The 15,691-nt window shown below is 43.1% G+C and overlaps 1 protein-coding gene across 1 annotated transcript in view; it reads left to right on the forward strand.

The window, feature by feature from the left end:
- Positions 1 to 15,691, forward strand: part of LOC118228416 (N-acetyl-beta-glucosaminyl-glycoprotein 4-beta-N-acetylgalactosaminyltransferase 1-like) — an 82,849-nt gene that overhangs the window by 37,470 nt on the left and 29,688 nt on the right. Inside the window, exons 4-7 of the mRNA XM_035419935.1 lie at positions 6,743 to 6,841; positions 11,604 to 11,699; positions 11,902 to 11,992; positions 12,572 to 12,672. Coding sequence (XP_035275826.1) covers positions 6,743 to 6,841; positions 11,604 to 11,699; positions 11,902 to 11,992; positions 12,572 to 12,672 — 387 coding nt within the window. The remainder of the gene's footprint in view (positions 1 to 6,742; positions 6,842 to 11,603; positions 11,700 to 11,901; positions 11,993 to 12,571; positions 12,673 to 15,691) is intronic.

Raw genomic sequence — 15,691 nt, forward strand, 5'->3', positions numbered from 1 at the left:
GTTTAAAAAAAAAAAAGTGTCCTAGCAGGAACGGAGGGTTCGCTCCGCTATAATAAATTTCCTGTATTTATACTGGAATAAAACTATAATGTTCTGTGTTTAAAATGATTTCATTTCAGTCCTTTCAAACACTTGCCACTGCAGTGCATTATCAACGTGAAACGCGAGTAGACCTACCATCAAACAGTATGTACATAACATAGCAGTAGAATCCACTACTTCTGTGCTACATACACTAATGCTGACACACTACTCCACCGAGACTTGCACAACTAAGGGCAAAAGTGTCTACAAGGGTTTACAAGAACAGCAGTATTACGGAAAATTGATGATTAACAGTTTTATTTATCTTATACTTATCCAGCTAAGTCCCAATGCGATAAAAATCTATGCAAGAGAGCCTTGATCCAGGAGGTTACAGCACACAGCATAATTAACTGTTAGATTCGGTAACCGTATAACAAGAAGTGGTGGATTCAGCTGTACTGCTTCTGGGTTTTTTTGACATTGTTTCAGTTTTAGCTACGTTTTCTCTTGACTCAAATATTTTTTTTGTGTGCGTTGAAATATATTTTACGTATTTATGAGTTTCTGAAGACATGCCAGCTGTACAGTAAAAAGAAAATCCACTTCAAGTCACTCCAAAGCAGCTTGTACATTATGCATCCTGAGGCTGTATTTCTGCATATTACTTGATTATTCTTGTACATCACACAACGTTTTTACAGATGGTCACCTGTAGCCATCTCTATCCTTGTTTGACTTTCAGTAAATTTCAGATTTTATTTTGGAACCTCCATTTAATGAAACATTGAGTATAAATGTAAAAGTTACAGTAATTTCTAAATAAAAGAGCTGTTCACTGTGTCCGTGCTAGCCAGAGGCCTAAGTGATGGAATTGACTTGTCTTCCCAAAGAACTAATTGCTCAGTAATGTTGTTGCAAGGCCAAAGCGGGTTTTCAGTCCATCTGGAGTTTATTAGTCGTCCTCCATGTCATGTTGAGCAGGAAAGGTGATGCACTTAAGTGTGTCTGTCCTCTCAGAAGTAGAAGGGTTCCAAAAGGCTCCACTGTTTTTCCATAGAACATACACTTCAAGGGTTCCTTGTCATGCAAAATGGTTCAATCTGCAAGCTTTTCAAACCGCCCATAGAGAGTTCCATAAAGAACCAAAAAGGTTCCCCTATGAAAACAAACCAAAGAACCCTTTTAGAACCATTTTATTTTCTGCAGGAATAACACTAAGTCACTTTCTGCATTGTAAGTCACTCTGTATAACTGATTAGTCTGCTAAATTAATGTAATGCAATATAATGTAATGCAAGAACTATATTATTCCTTTGTGCGTGTCAGACATGCACCTCCTGTTCATTTCATGAGCGGCTGTGCGTATTAAAGACAGGACTGGGAGCTGATCTCTTTAGCTGACTTACACAAATTCATCAATACACTCTAGCAGCCGAAAGCTTTCATCCAAAACCAAAGCCGCATTAGCATGCTGTGCTTGGAGCCGGTGCTTTATTCGTCCGTAGGGGGCAGGAAATCAGTTATGAAGGAGTGGTTGTTTCAGCATTGGAAGAGCATTAATGCAAAGGCCTGGTTCGTCTCTGTACTGTTGGCTGTTACCTAGTCCTTTATTAAACCAGGAAGCACAATGGAGCCTGCCTGACTTGGGAGAGGGGCTTACTGCAGCCAACAAACCCCTTCAGATTTTTATAAAGCTTAATGGCCTGAAGTCCTAATCTGAAGCATTCTCAACATGTATTTTTAAAACCATTTTTAAAAATGTGTATATTTAAAAGAGTACATTGATTTCTGCACCCTGGTCTAATGGATAGAAATGTTATAATGCTAAATAATACATGTTAACTGTGAAGAACAAAAAGAGTTTATAAATATAATGCAATGTGTTATGCTGTTCTTCTGGGAAAAGGATCTATTCTTAGTGAAGAGGATACTGTGTACTACCTGCTTGTGCACAGGGATAGACTAGTAATATCTTCTTGGTCTGCTTGTGTCTTTTAGTGTTGGCACAGTCAGTGTCAAATGTAAATGTATGACTATTTATTATAGTCATTGTTATATGTTAAACATTAAATGTTGGTGATTTCACAGGATTTTATTTTTTCTGTTATTATTCTGCATGATTATATGATTGTGGCAGTTACTGATGTCACTGCCAAAAGGCACATGCAGTATTTGGCTGATGGAACTGTGCACTCTTGCTTTTTTAGGTTCATCAAATCTTTATTTTCTCAGTGACCCTCAGCATTTTGAACCTCTACATTGATTTCTAGAGCTTTTAGACGTAAGGCAAAGTCCTGGGGGAGATTTGTGTGTCTTAAAAATGTATCTAATTAAAATCTGACCATAATTACTCCAATAAAAATCCATCTGTGAACTGGTTGCAGATTGAAGAAGATGTAAAACTGCTCATACAGTATCAGCTGGTTACATCGATACAATAAACGGTTTATCGCATTTTTGAACTTTTAAATGAAAGTACAGAAGTACAGGTGCTGCGTTTTATAGCGTTTAATGGGGGGTGGGGGAGGGGGGAGCGGAGGAGGGTGTGTGATGGTGTGAATTTATTTGGCTAATTAACTTTTATGTTCCGGATAACAGAAAAAGAAAATACGACCGCTGAACCGGGCCCTTTCACTTCTCCAGACAAATAAGCGCTGGACCTGTGCCGCGCCCGGGCTGGGTCTGCTGCTGTTTAAAGAGGGGAATTAATGGCCTTCATTGATATTCAGCATCTCAAACTCCACTGGCTCCCCGGTGCCAAGATCCATCTGGGCTTCATTTCTCTCTGCTCTGTAACCTGGACTGAGGAATCAGCGCATTAATCCAATTCATTTAATCACATTATTAATTATTAACATTTATACATTAATTTCCTTATTATTAATGACCATCATTTATGCATTCACATTATATCACTATGAATGATCTTTTATTCATTTGGTCATATAGCAATAGTAAGTAGTAATTTTCACTATTATATTTTATATTTTCTTATTATTAATATCATAAATTATGAATTCTAAATTCTGTCTCACTTAAAGTCAGTAGCCTGAACAAAGCTTTATGTCTGCAATCACACAGGGAGATGTTTTGATGAGGAAAAATATAGAGTGAAAAATAATGAAAAATGTTAGTCCACTGTAGGAGTTATGGGAGTGAAAAGTAGTGTGCTTCTAGAGGCTAGGGCAGTAGGGCAGTAGTGTGCTATTGAGGTTAGGGCAATAGTGTGCTATAGGGGTTAGGGCTGTAGGGCAGTAGTGTGCTATAGGGGTTAGGGCTGTAGGGCAGTAGTGTGCTATAGAGGTTAGGCTGTAGGGCAGTAGTGTGCTATAGCGGTTAGGGCAGTAGGGTGCTAGTGTACTATTTGTGTTTGGGCAGTAGAGCAGTTGTGTGCTATTAGGGGTTAAGGCAGTGGGGCAGTAGTGTGTTATTTGGGATTAGAGCGGGTGGGCAGTAGTGTACTCTTTGGGGTTAGGGCAGTAGTGTGTTATTAGGGTTTAGAGCAGTTGGGCAGTAGTGTGCTATTAGGGATTAGGGCAGTTGGGCAGTAGTGTACTATTAGGGATTAGGACAGTTGGGCAGTAGTGTGTTATTAGGGTTTAGAGCAGTTGGGCAGTAGTGTGCTATTAGGGATTAGGGCAGTTGGGCAGTAGTGTACTATTAGGGATTAGGGCAGTTGGGCAGTAATGTGTTATTAGGGATTAGAGCAGTTGGGCAGTAGTGTGTTATTAGGGATTAGGGCAGTTGTGCAGTAGTGTGTTATTAGGGATTAGGGAAGTTGGGCAGTAGTGTGTTATTAGGGATTAGGGCAGTTGGGCAGTAGTGTGTTATTAGGGATTAGGGAAGTTGGGCAGTAGTGTGTTATTAGGGATTAGGGCAGCTGAGCAGTAGTGTGCTATTACGGGGTATAAGGCAGTAGGACAATAGTGTGCTAGTAGGGCAGTTGTGTGTTGTGGGAGTTGGAGTAATAGAGTGCTGTGTGTGACCAATATTTTCTGATGGGAAGTCCTATCTCACCAATGAGACACAATAATGTCATATATAATACCTTCCCTGATTTGATAGTTTCACTTGATGGGCTTGAATTGGATCCAGATGTCACATGCAGTGTAATTCTGTAATGTAATGCAATACCAGATTTAGAGCTTTTTTTTGTTTTCCCGTTTCGTTTTTGTCTTTCCCTGTTCAGTGTAGACATCCTAGGGCTTAACTTGGATTTAGGCATAATTCCCACTGATTTCAAAAAATGCCAATCACTTATCCCAGAATTGAAATAATACCGACTTTCCCCATGCACAGAATATGAATCTGAATTACATTTGCAGCACAGCTTCCCGATATGCCAAAAAATGATAAGTCAACTATGAAGCGCGATTAGCTAAGAGGCGCCGTCATATGAAATCTGCGGCCATATAAATCAAATTCTTTTTTATTTTTATTATTTATTTTTTTGAACACACATTCTTAACTTCATCACAGTTTAATTAATATATGAACAGAGCCACAGTAATCAAAACAAAACTGCCACATTTCTGCGGAGTATTACAGCATCTACTTCCTGTGTATACCACACAGTCTTGATTATCATCATGCTGTCTGTTCCTTGTTATGTTAGGGAGTTTTAATGCATGCAAGTTCATTTTGTATAATTTTTTATGAGATGTGTTGTGGGCTGTGCCCCTGACCTTGTTTTACGGTCACCACATGTTGTCCATTAGCAAACATAAATTGCTGTTTTGTTGCTGATCAAAATCATCTCAGATATAAAAAAAATTAATAAAACATAAACCATCTTCCGCTAGTTAATTTTTTTCCTGATCGAAGCTGCAGTGGATTAATGTACCTCTTTCATATTTCTGGTCCTGTACTCCAGTATAGTGCACACTTAATGTCATCTTTTAAGCATCAGGTTGCCTCTCAGTCTAGCTTTTTAATGTGACCTTCCGTTAATGGTGAAATTCAATGTGAGTAATGTGCAACATGCAGTGTAGTACTTCAAATATGAGCCAGTTAATCACCAGTGAATCACAGTAAGCTTGAAATTTACAACAACGATAATGGAATAATTCTAATAAAAGTGATTCCGCACTCCTGTGGAATTGATTCTTAAACAGGAAAAAAAAAATTCTGAATTTGATTACAGTTAAAACGAAACTCTCCCGTGGAGGTCCATATGGCCATTATTAATCATTTATTAATACAGTATCTACAGTATAATCTATAAGATGACCTCCTGTACAGGGTGACTGACAGTATAAAATGTTTATGTAAATGTGTACATAGTGCATTTCTGTGAGCTTTCAAGCGGAATACTTATCAATCAGGCTCCATGGACACCTTCTGGGTCCTTCTCATGTCCTCATAACTGTCAGGTGCCAGCAGTCGTTCTGCACCGGCTGTGCATTAAGTGTGCTCTTCCGATGCACTGACTGCACAGCTCAACTGGGGGGGGTGGGGGCATCAGAAATGAGCAGGGGAGTCTGGCAATATATGCTTCAGAGGACACAAGTGCTGGTCTGACTTCTGCTGAACTGACAGTGTGTTGTAGTGCTGTATAATAGCCTTCTCGCTTTGTTATCTTTTGCATGCTGTCCAGCGTTTGAGATGGATGTGCTCCGTAATTGAAGGTAGCTCAATAGCCGTGTATCACTGAAAATGCTTTATGGTATTTCAGGTTTTTTCGCTCTTGATCCTGGGCTGGATGACAGTGATACGTGGAGGATTACAGTTGAAAGGCTGCATTAGGGATAAATAGGGGATTAGGATTCCTGTCCATCTAACTGTGACCCTGTCAACTCTCTCTCTCTCTCTCTCATCCTGATATGACTGTGCTGCTTAGAAAACAACACCCCTTGCATCATCAACACGTTCTTCTGTAAACCATGACAAAATGGGGTCTGAGTAAGAGACTTACGGCTACAGAGGCTATGATTAAGTTAAGTGCATGGGGAAAGGACCCTGGAGAGTAGAGTAGTGATGTGAACAGTACTGAGCGCAACCGAGTTTGATGCTACTTTAATAAGCACTGTTGCTTTGACAGGAACTGAACTGAATGTGTGAAAGAGGATGAGTGCATCATTATTTTCTATTGATAGATGCATTATGTAAGGTCAAAATATCTTTCTGTCCTTTTACTGATTTTAAGCTAAGTTATGAACATCATCTTCTTTTAAGACTAGGAAATAGGTGCGCCTACATCAGAAACAAGTCATTTAGCAAAGTCTGTTTACCAAGTCATAACTTGTTGGCTGTTATTCTTAGGTTATGGCGAAAGACTGGTCGTTTTGCCCAGTAATTAAAATGATACAAAGTATAGCTCAAATTACTTATGCACACAAACCTTTTTCTTAATCATTTTTTAATTTAACTCATTGTTTGCACAAGCACACTTAATGACATTGTATGTGAAAAATGTAGGTCGTTTTGTTATTGCAAATGGCTGATGTCTGTCCATTGATGCATTTAGGGAGATTAACCCTCTTTCTGCTCCCTCTGATGGAAGGGACTGCATGTGTGTGGGAGATTAACCCATCTTCCTGTCTCTCTTTCTCTGACAGGAAGAAGAATCTTATGTGTGGGTCTGTGAGAGATGAACCTTTTCCTGTCTTTGTCTCTTTTTCTTTTTTTCCTTGTTCTCACTCTCTCTGACAGGAAGTAGTAGTAGTAGTCCTATGTATGGGAGATTAACCTTCCTCTCTCCTTCTCTCTCTGGCAGGAGGATGGACCGTATGCGTGGGAGGAGGGGAGAAGGGACTTGTCAGAGATCCGGAAGTTCCTTGGACAGAAACAGAACAAATTGCCATGGAAACCAGAGGTAAGGTGGCTCCTATATGGGTGGCACATTTAATTGGCTGCAAGTCTTTTCACATCACCATGGTCACAAAACATACTGTGCTGTGCTATTCATGACAGGGTAATACAACACTGCATCGTTACGCCCTAGGCAAAGGCAGTGTGTTCAGTGGGCAGTGGGTGGTTGTTCTAAACGTGTAACAGTTTAACATGTGACTCTTGTGAGCGATTGACGTTTCACTTCTTTCCTTTTAAACATGGTGGCTGTATATAATGCTGTGGTGTGTTCGCTCTGCCTAACGCACCGGTGTGGCGCATGCCCTTGTCAGCACAGAGCCTGCCTCCTTGTCCTCTCCCCTGATCTCCCAGGGGGTGTCTTCCCCCATCCCATGTTCCTGCAGCATCCACGATAAAATTAGAAGAGCAGGTGGTCTATGAGGGCAGACTGTGCTTTCCCTGAGAGAGAGGCAGAGAGAGAGAGGGAGAGAGAGACAGAGAGAGAGACTTCTCTAACACAGAGGGCAGAATTACTGCGCCAGTCTCACAGTCTCACGCTTCTGCTGAGAGAGAAGCTTTTTAATGCAGAAGGCACAATTTCTGTGACGGCGCAGAGCAAGCCCGCTGCTCTGCAGTTTTTAAGGAGGTGGCAGTGTGCGGGGCAGGGGAGGGGGCTTTCATAAACAGGTGTGCATTCAACAGAGACAGTGTCCTCTGTGAACAAAGTTTTCAGTTGAACGATTTCAGGCTGAAGGTTATATTTTGTTTGCCTCAAATTAATTAAGATGGATGTGACAACGAGAGAGATTGTTTGTTAAAGTCAAAAGAAAATGTTACGTTAATTAAAATGATTCTGCAAAAGCCAAATTACTGCTCGCTGCATTCTGTCAGCGTCCTCCCCTCTGGCAGCCATTTTTGTTTGCTTCAGGAATGTTTTCCAAATTACTTAATGAGATCAAATCAGGTTGTTCTTTCAGGGGACCAGGCAGGGCAAGGAGAGGCACCATGATACCTGGCACTGATGCAGACAGTTTGGACCTGACCCTGATCCATGGGTGGCCAACCCAGCCCAGCAGAGAGAAGCACAGAGTGTGCCGGTTTTCATTGTTACTCAGCAGTTGTTAATTGATCAATTAAAGAAAGTTGTTTACAAAGTTAACTCATTTAGTTACTTTGGTCAAAATCATTAGCTGATTTTGAGGCGAACAAAGGCAACCAATAGATGCTGTGACTTTCCAGTAGCAGGGTTGGCCACCTCGGATTTAATGTTCTGTCAGCAACGTAAGGCTCAGATTTTTGGACTTCACGCCAGCAGGAGGTCAGACCAGGTGGAATATTGGGGTCTGCCGCAGGTGTCTGAAGTGGCTGTCCTGCCAGAACACAAGGGGAGGGAGACGTTTCAGCTTTAACTGCTAAAAAAAAAAAAAAACAGGCTATGTTAAAAAATAACTCCAAGGACACAGATTCTTCTGTTTTTTTCCGGATGCCACTGAGCTGTGGAGTACCGTTTCACACCTCTGTTTGCTGTTACAGCAGCTATTGCTGCGGGTCCGCACTAAAAAAAAAAAAAAAAAAGACTCACAATCTCAAAATGCAGTTTCAGCGGCTGCGGTGTCCAAATTTGACAAGTGGCTATTCGGATTAATGCGTATTTATCTATTCCTCACACGTTTGGATGCATTTCCTCTGGTCTGCAGTTGAATGTGCTCACAATGGCTTTAAACTGCAGTCCTAAGCACGCTTCTCCTATCAGGCTTTGCATTATTCATGTCTTTGTGGGGGAGTTTTCATCCAGAGCAGCGAGCACATGCAACACACAAACACGCAGGTGACTTTGTTCTATATGTGGTCTCTGTATAATATATATGATGGGGTAATAAAACCACATAAAACCTACTGCTTCAGAACAGGCCCATTAAATGTATTGATTGCGTATTACCTGGCGGTGCATAGGGTGACTGAATTAGCGCACTTGAAGGCTCTGTCCTTGATGCGCCATGAACAGTTTGTTAGCCTAGCTGACCCATCGCTTCCTGGCACAACCGCAGCTCTTTACGAGCGCAGTGCTGACGGCGTCGGAGTCACATTCCGGCGACAGAGTGCCGTAGTGCCAACCCCGCTGCCAAACCCCATTTCATCATAATGAAGAGCGCTCTGGTGAGCCGTTGGCTGGCTCATTACTCCTCCTGTTGATTGGATTGTTTGCGGTTTGCAGGCAACGCTCCCCGGAGAGCTGATGATTATTATATTATAGTCTGGTGTGAATAATACTTTGTTGTACCAGACACTCTTGTTTGGTGTATTAATTTAAATCCTTTCATGTTACGCTGTAAAAGTAATTTGTGCATAAATCTTCTGCTTGATATTTTGTCCTTTTTTTACCTTCCGCTCTCATGCTTTGCTGCTTTTCAGCATGTTTTTAACCCAACCAATCGGAGCACATTTCAGAAGTACCCAAAATATCTAAAAATATAATTCTCCCCTCTGATCACGTGGCTCATGGTGTGGGATGTCTCATTCTGACACAGAAATGAACTTTATTTTCGCTGTATGATTTATGAGCGCTGCTTCTCTCCTGTTATTGAATGCCATTTCATATCATCACCCTGGAAAGAAAAATATCACCAGCCATTCAGTCCACCCTAGCAGTTCACGGAAAGTGCTTTACATTCTCATAGAACTTCTCTATCTGAACTCGATGTGAATATCCCCCAGAGCAGAAGAACCAGATTATAAGTCTGTGGATGAGACCCGTTTGCAAATATCACTCACTGTAGATGAGATGCAGAGGTATTGCGAGTGACAGATGAAAAGGAATGGTTGAGTAGCAGGTGAAGATCGGCTTCACGTCAGAGCTGCCTGTGAACTCCAGGTGACCTACATTTCATTACCATGGCGACGCATCGTCTCCCACTGTTACAACGCAGCTCACAGAGATGGGGCAAGCAAAGACAAACAAATGTTGGTTTCCATGTCTGTTCAGTTTTGAGTTTTGAACAGTTGGAAGTTTACAGGAATGATGGCAGGGACTTGAATTGACCTCATTTCACCTGGCTTAAGGAAAAAATTTAAAACCGCCTATGGTTTGCCTGCAGACGGGGCTGTCTTCAAACCTCTTTGAAGGGATGATGTTTTTGAGGGTAGAAATGAGGAAGATATCGCTTTTTATAGTAGTTACAAAACAATTAGCAGTTGGAATAATTTTATTTGCTGTCTCCACCAAAACTACTTAAAATCCCTGAAACGAACGATATTCTTTTTTTGAATAAATTCTGTGCTGTAATAAGGAAAGCCGTGTTCTTAAACGTGTACTGTAAATGTTATATATGGTGCCTGTGATGCCATTAGTCTCTATGTGCCCTCCCTCTGAGCCCTGAGGGCAGATGAGACTGTAGCTGCAGATGTAGTCATAAGTGTGTGTGTGTGTGTGTGTGTGTGTGTGTGAGTGTGAGCTCTGTCTATATGTGTCTGTGTGCGTGTGGGGTTCGTGTGTGTGGGTGCGGGCTCTGTGCATGTGTGTGTGTGTGTGTGTGTGTGCTTGTTTGTGTCTGTGGGCTGTTTGCGTGTGTATTTGTGTGTGTGTGTGTGTGTGTGGGCTGGCGCTGTGTGTGTGTGTGGACCTAGGCTGACATGAGACGGCATTTCATTCTCTTAGAGCAGTGTGTGCTTGTCTCTGGAGGATTTCAGGATGTTTGAGGGATGGCAGCTGGTTTATTGGGTTGGTGTTCAGTGGGAGAGTTGTGTGGGAGGAGAAAGCACTTCAGGTACTTATTGAATGTCACCTTCATGACAATACTGCATGCTGGGGATGTCATCCCCCAGTGCTCTCTCCTCCACCTCACAGGTTAATGCAGTGTCACATCCTACGTCACAGTTTAGTGCAGTGCCACACCCTACATCACAGGTTAGTGTAGTGTCACATCCTGCATCACAGGTTAGTGTAGTGTCACATCCTACATCACAGTTTAGTGCAGTGTCACATCCTGCATCACAGTTTAGTGCAGTGCCACACCCTACATCACAGGTCAGTGTAGTGCCACACCCTACATCACAGGTTAGTGTAGTGCCACTCCCAACATCACAGGTTAGTGTAGTGTCACATCCAACGTAGATGAGTATAGTATCATGCCGAGCCTCGCATGTGAGTGTAGTGCACGCTCTGCCTCACAAGTGAATGTATTGTGACAGTGTAGTATAATGGCTCAGGAACTGAGCTGTAGGACTTAAAGGTTCAGTTGTGCTGGCTGTATACATTTAGTGTATATTTTAAAAATAAGAGCAATGTATGCTTCGTAAGTTGCTCTGGGTAAGCGTCTGTGAAATGCCTAATAAAATAAATGAATTCACTGGTATACCGTCTTATTGGGGCCTGTGCTGAAGCATCTCTCCATTTTGTGCGCTGGGCAGACAGGCAGCTTGTCAGTCATAGCCCTGTGACAGTGCAGTGTAAAATAACAGTTCCTGAAGTGTGGGACAGATTTGATCCCCGAGAGGCGCTGGGAGTTCAGTCTGAACTGTGAATACCATTATTGGTCTGTGACTGGGGCTGCAGCTTCTTAGCCCTTCTGTTTTAAACGGCCTCTGATGCACAGCCGGCCGTGTTTTACAGCCTCCGAAGCAGACTCCATTTCACGTTCCTGTTGTTTTCCTTTACAATGTAACACATCCCTGGCCACCCCGGGACCCTGGAGCCAGCGGCTGCTGTTGACACATAAAACGCTTGGAGGCTTTCGTACACCGAGCCGGGCGTTCCTGATGCACGATTCTCTCTGATGCTTTTCCCGCAGTACAAAGGACAGGCAAACCTCCATGTGTTTGAAGACTGGTGCGGCTCCTCCGTAGCTCAGCTCAGAAAAAACATTCACTTTCCCCTGTATCCTCACGTAAGTAGCACATCTGATCTGTGTGTCTGCTTCTCCATGTACGCCGAAAGGCCAGAATCGGCCGTGCAATTATCAGCCGTACTGAACAGTGCTCGAAAATCAACCATCTTTGCTGTATGTTATACATGTGTGTTTGTGTTTGTATATTCTATGCAGGTCTGTATTTGGTGCATGATGTATGGGTGTGTTGTTTTAATTACAGAGCAGAACCACAGTGAAGAAACTGGCAGTGGCTCCAAAATGGAAAAACTACGGCCTGAGAATTTTTGGCTTCATCCACCCTTACAGAGATGGTGAGAGATCAATATTCCTGATAACATCCACGATCAGTATCCCTGACTGCAATCAATATCCCTAATCACATCCACAATCAGTATCCCTAACAGCATTCAATAACCCTGATCACATCCACAATCAGTATCCCTGACTACAATCAATATTCCTGATAACATCCACGATCAGTATCCCTGACTGCAATCAATATCCCTAATCACATCCACAATCAGTATCCCTAACAGCATTCAATAACCCTGATCACATCCACAATCAGTATCCCTGACTACAATCAATATTCCTGATCACATCCACAATCAGTATCCCTGACTGCAATCAATATCCCTAATCACATCCACAATCAGTATCCCTAACAGCATTCAATAACCCTGATCACATCCACAATCAATATCCCTGACTACAATCAATATTCCTAATCACATCCACGGTCAGTATCCCTGATCACAATCAATAAACCTGATAACACCTAGAATCAGGAACCCTGACCACAACCAAAAACCTTGATCACAAACGTTGGTTACAGTCAGTGAAGAGGCTGGATTGTGGGATTGCTTTGTTTAGCTGATTCTTACCTACAGGAGATTTCCAGTTTGCTGTGGCCTCTGATGACAACTCTGAGTTCTGGCTGAGCCCGGATGAGAGCCCGCTCAACGCCCGGCTGCTGGTGTACGTGGGACGCGTAAGTTTGGCACCCATGTATGCCTTTAAATTAAAATATCTATCAATGGTTAATGATCAACCTATCATCAGTATATCGCTCATTCTACTGTAAATCTGTATTTTCCATATAATCCTTTGCACTCAAGCTGCCACAGAGCACCTCTAAGAAAGCGAAAAACAGACAGCTTGCGATTACGGTTGCATTCCTAATTATGTAACCTTGCAATGTAATTTGCTGACCAGGCTGTGTTTACCCCATCTTGAATTAGAGAGCTGAGAGCACTTGGTGTCACAAGGTCCTGGGGAGACGATGTTGTGTGTGTTCACTCTGAAGGGCCTGATAGCATAGCGGCTAAGGCCTCAGGCCTTGTTGAAGGTGGTCTGTGTAGCTCTGTTTCTGTGCTGAGACAAGTATGTCTGTTAATCATGGAACCCGCTCTGCTTCCGCATTAGTCTACCGCCTCTTTATGGGGGGGTTAAATAATGGATGCTCTTTGGTACAGCACATATGCTTTAATTTTTAAAAATTTCACAGATAACATGGAAAAATTATTGAGGCGTACATGCGGCGATATGTAAATGTGTTGAGTCGTGTCATAAAACATGAGTTTTAATTTAATCACATGATCTTAAGGTCAGCTACATATATTTCACGTGTCATCTTAGCGGGGTGGCGTAGAAAGAGCTAATGGCCATCCCAGCAGTCTGAACTAGCCGTGTGTGTATATGTGAAGGGGTTGCGTGGAGAGGCCTTATGCTCCGTGTTAGGTGCTCAGTCGTGCGCGGCTTCCTGGAGCGGTGATGAAACAACGTCATGTTCTGTTACGGGTTACGCGCTTGATGCTGCGGGGGGGGGGGGCGGAGTTTTCAGAGCGCGCACAGCGCAGGATGTTGTACCGCTGCGCGCCCCCCCCAAGCGGCGGCCGTCTCAGCACTGTGGGGACAATGAAGAGAGGGGGGTCAGTCACGTGGATGTGCGAGAGAGGCCAATGCACCTGACCCCCCCCCCCCTTCCAGTCCTGTGTGAGAACACTGTCACCTGAGAGCTGCAGGAACACATGGCTCACAGTATGTGGAAAAAGTGCAAACACCCCAGGTGCTCTGCTCCCTGATTGGCTGCTGATGGCATATCAGCATAGACTCTTTTAACATAGGAAGCACCCAGTGGAAAGCAATACTGTAATTGGATGATCCTTGTAATACTTGAGAATATTGTTGTATCATTGTGCAGTATTCTGCGTATGTTAAGGGCGACAATTACTTGGTCTTACATAATTAATAAATAAAAACAAAGGAAGCTGCATAGTTTTCCCCGAAGAGCCCTCTTTTTAGAACTTTTTACAAAATGGCCGCCTCACACGCCTGATTTTAACTCATGTTCATTGCAATCACCAGCAGGTCTGCAGGTGGCCTTAATAAATCGCAGATTCTGAAACTATTGGCTGTTAGACTGGAGGTAGAGGTAGACTGGAAATATTACTTTTAAACAGAAGATGTTCGCTTATGACATTTTAAAATATTTTAATCATTAAACAAATTCATAGTGAAGAGGCCTTCATCTACACATTAAGTCTTTATGAATGTGATGCTCAAGGCGATCTAAAGGTGATTCATATTAAACGCAAGAGAAAGGGTACAGGACATGGTAAATGGAGTTGGCAGCAATACACTGCACTTGGACTGCTGCAAAGCTTGCTGGGAATTACATATCATGGATGAGGTCAAAAAGGCTCCACCAAGGGCTTTAATGGAAATTTGAGGCCTGCCAATAGCTAATTACAGTCTCACTAATCACTAATTACAGTGCTGCTAATTGCTGATTACAGTCTTGCCATTGAGTGCTGATCACCAGCCCTCCTGGGAGCGAGTACTGTTTGTGTTAAATGCACTTAGCTCCGGGGTCAACAGGCTTTGCGCTTGTATTGTGTTGCACACGGTCTGGGGTGCAGACGGTCAGCGTATTGATTTACTCTGACTTGAAGCAGAAATGTTCACTGAACCCACGCGGGCACAGACAGTCTGCAGATGACCTAGCTTACGATACCAGGGGATCCTTTTTCCCCGAACGTAGATCTGCAGCAAACACAACACAAAACGCAGATCGACTTCCCCGCACAAGCCGCAATCTGGACCCCCTGGTCTCCTATGCGCGGTGAGGTATGTGCATTGCGAATCTGGCTCGTGATTAATGGTTTATCACTGTGCACCTACAGTATGCGATGTGCTGTAGGGACACGCTGAACGGTTGGCTATGCATCTTTCTGTTGCGCTCCTCCAGTCCCTGGGAGCCAGGGTATGTCAGATGAGGAACAGATGGGGAAGAGAGCGCCATTACGGCTCTAATCCTGTGCTTCAGTACCTTTTCGTCCTCCTGTCAGTGGTGCGTTGAGGAGAAATTAGTTTCCACAGGGTGATCCTTCCTGTGGAGAATGAGCTCTTCTCCTGGACACCAAACTCTGGTCGGTGTGGGTGTGTGCCTGCAAGGGGGCACTGGTGGTGTAGTGACATCAGTCACCACAATCCATATCTGCTCCAATCACATCTTCGCACCTGTCGCAACCGCGGTAATAACCCTCTCCCTTCTCTGTAATTACCCCGGGTCCTTATTGACTGAGAGCTTGTTCATGCATCTAAATTTGGATGTTTTTTTGTCATGTGAAACCATGTGCTTCATGCAGCTGAAAACAGCAGATTCAACTCTGATGAACAATGTTGTTGTACAGACAGGGTTTTTAAAAAAAAATTGTAACTGAATTTGAATAATTACATGTGTTCTGAAGGATCCTGTTTCCGCTGGCTATGAAGAGTGGCATTTTCAGATTCTGCTGAAAATCAGAGGAGACGATAACAATGTTAGCCTAGATCGAAACGCGTTCGGCTGTTCCTCTGAACCCGGGGCCTCAAACTCCTGTTCCGGAGGGCTGCAGTCTCTGCTGGTTTCTGCCATTTCCTTTCAATCAGCAGTCAATTTAGGCCGGGGAAATATGGCGTGAAGGCTCTGTAGCCAATCTCCGACTTAAACGAAGCACTTAAGTGCA

This window comes from Anguilla anguilla, chromosome 5 (assembly GCF_013347855.1).
Source record: "Anguilla anguilla isolate fAngAng1 chromosome 5, fAngAng1.pri, whole genome shotgun sequence".
In the NCBI taxonomy this organism is placed as follows: Eukaryota; Metazoa; Chordata; class Actinopteri; order Anguilliformes; family Anguillidae; genus Anguilla; species Anguilla anguilla.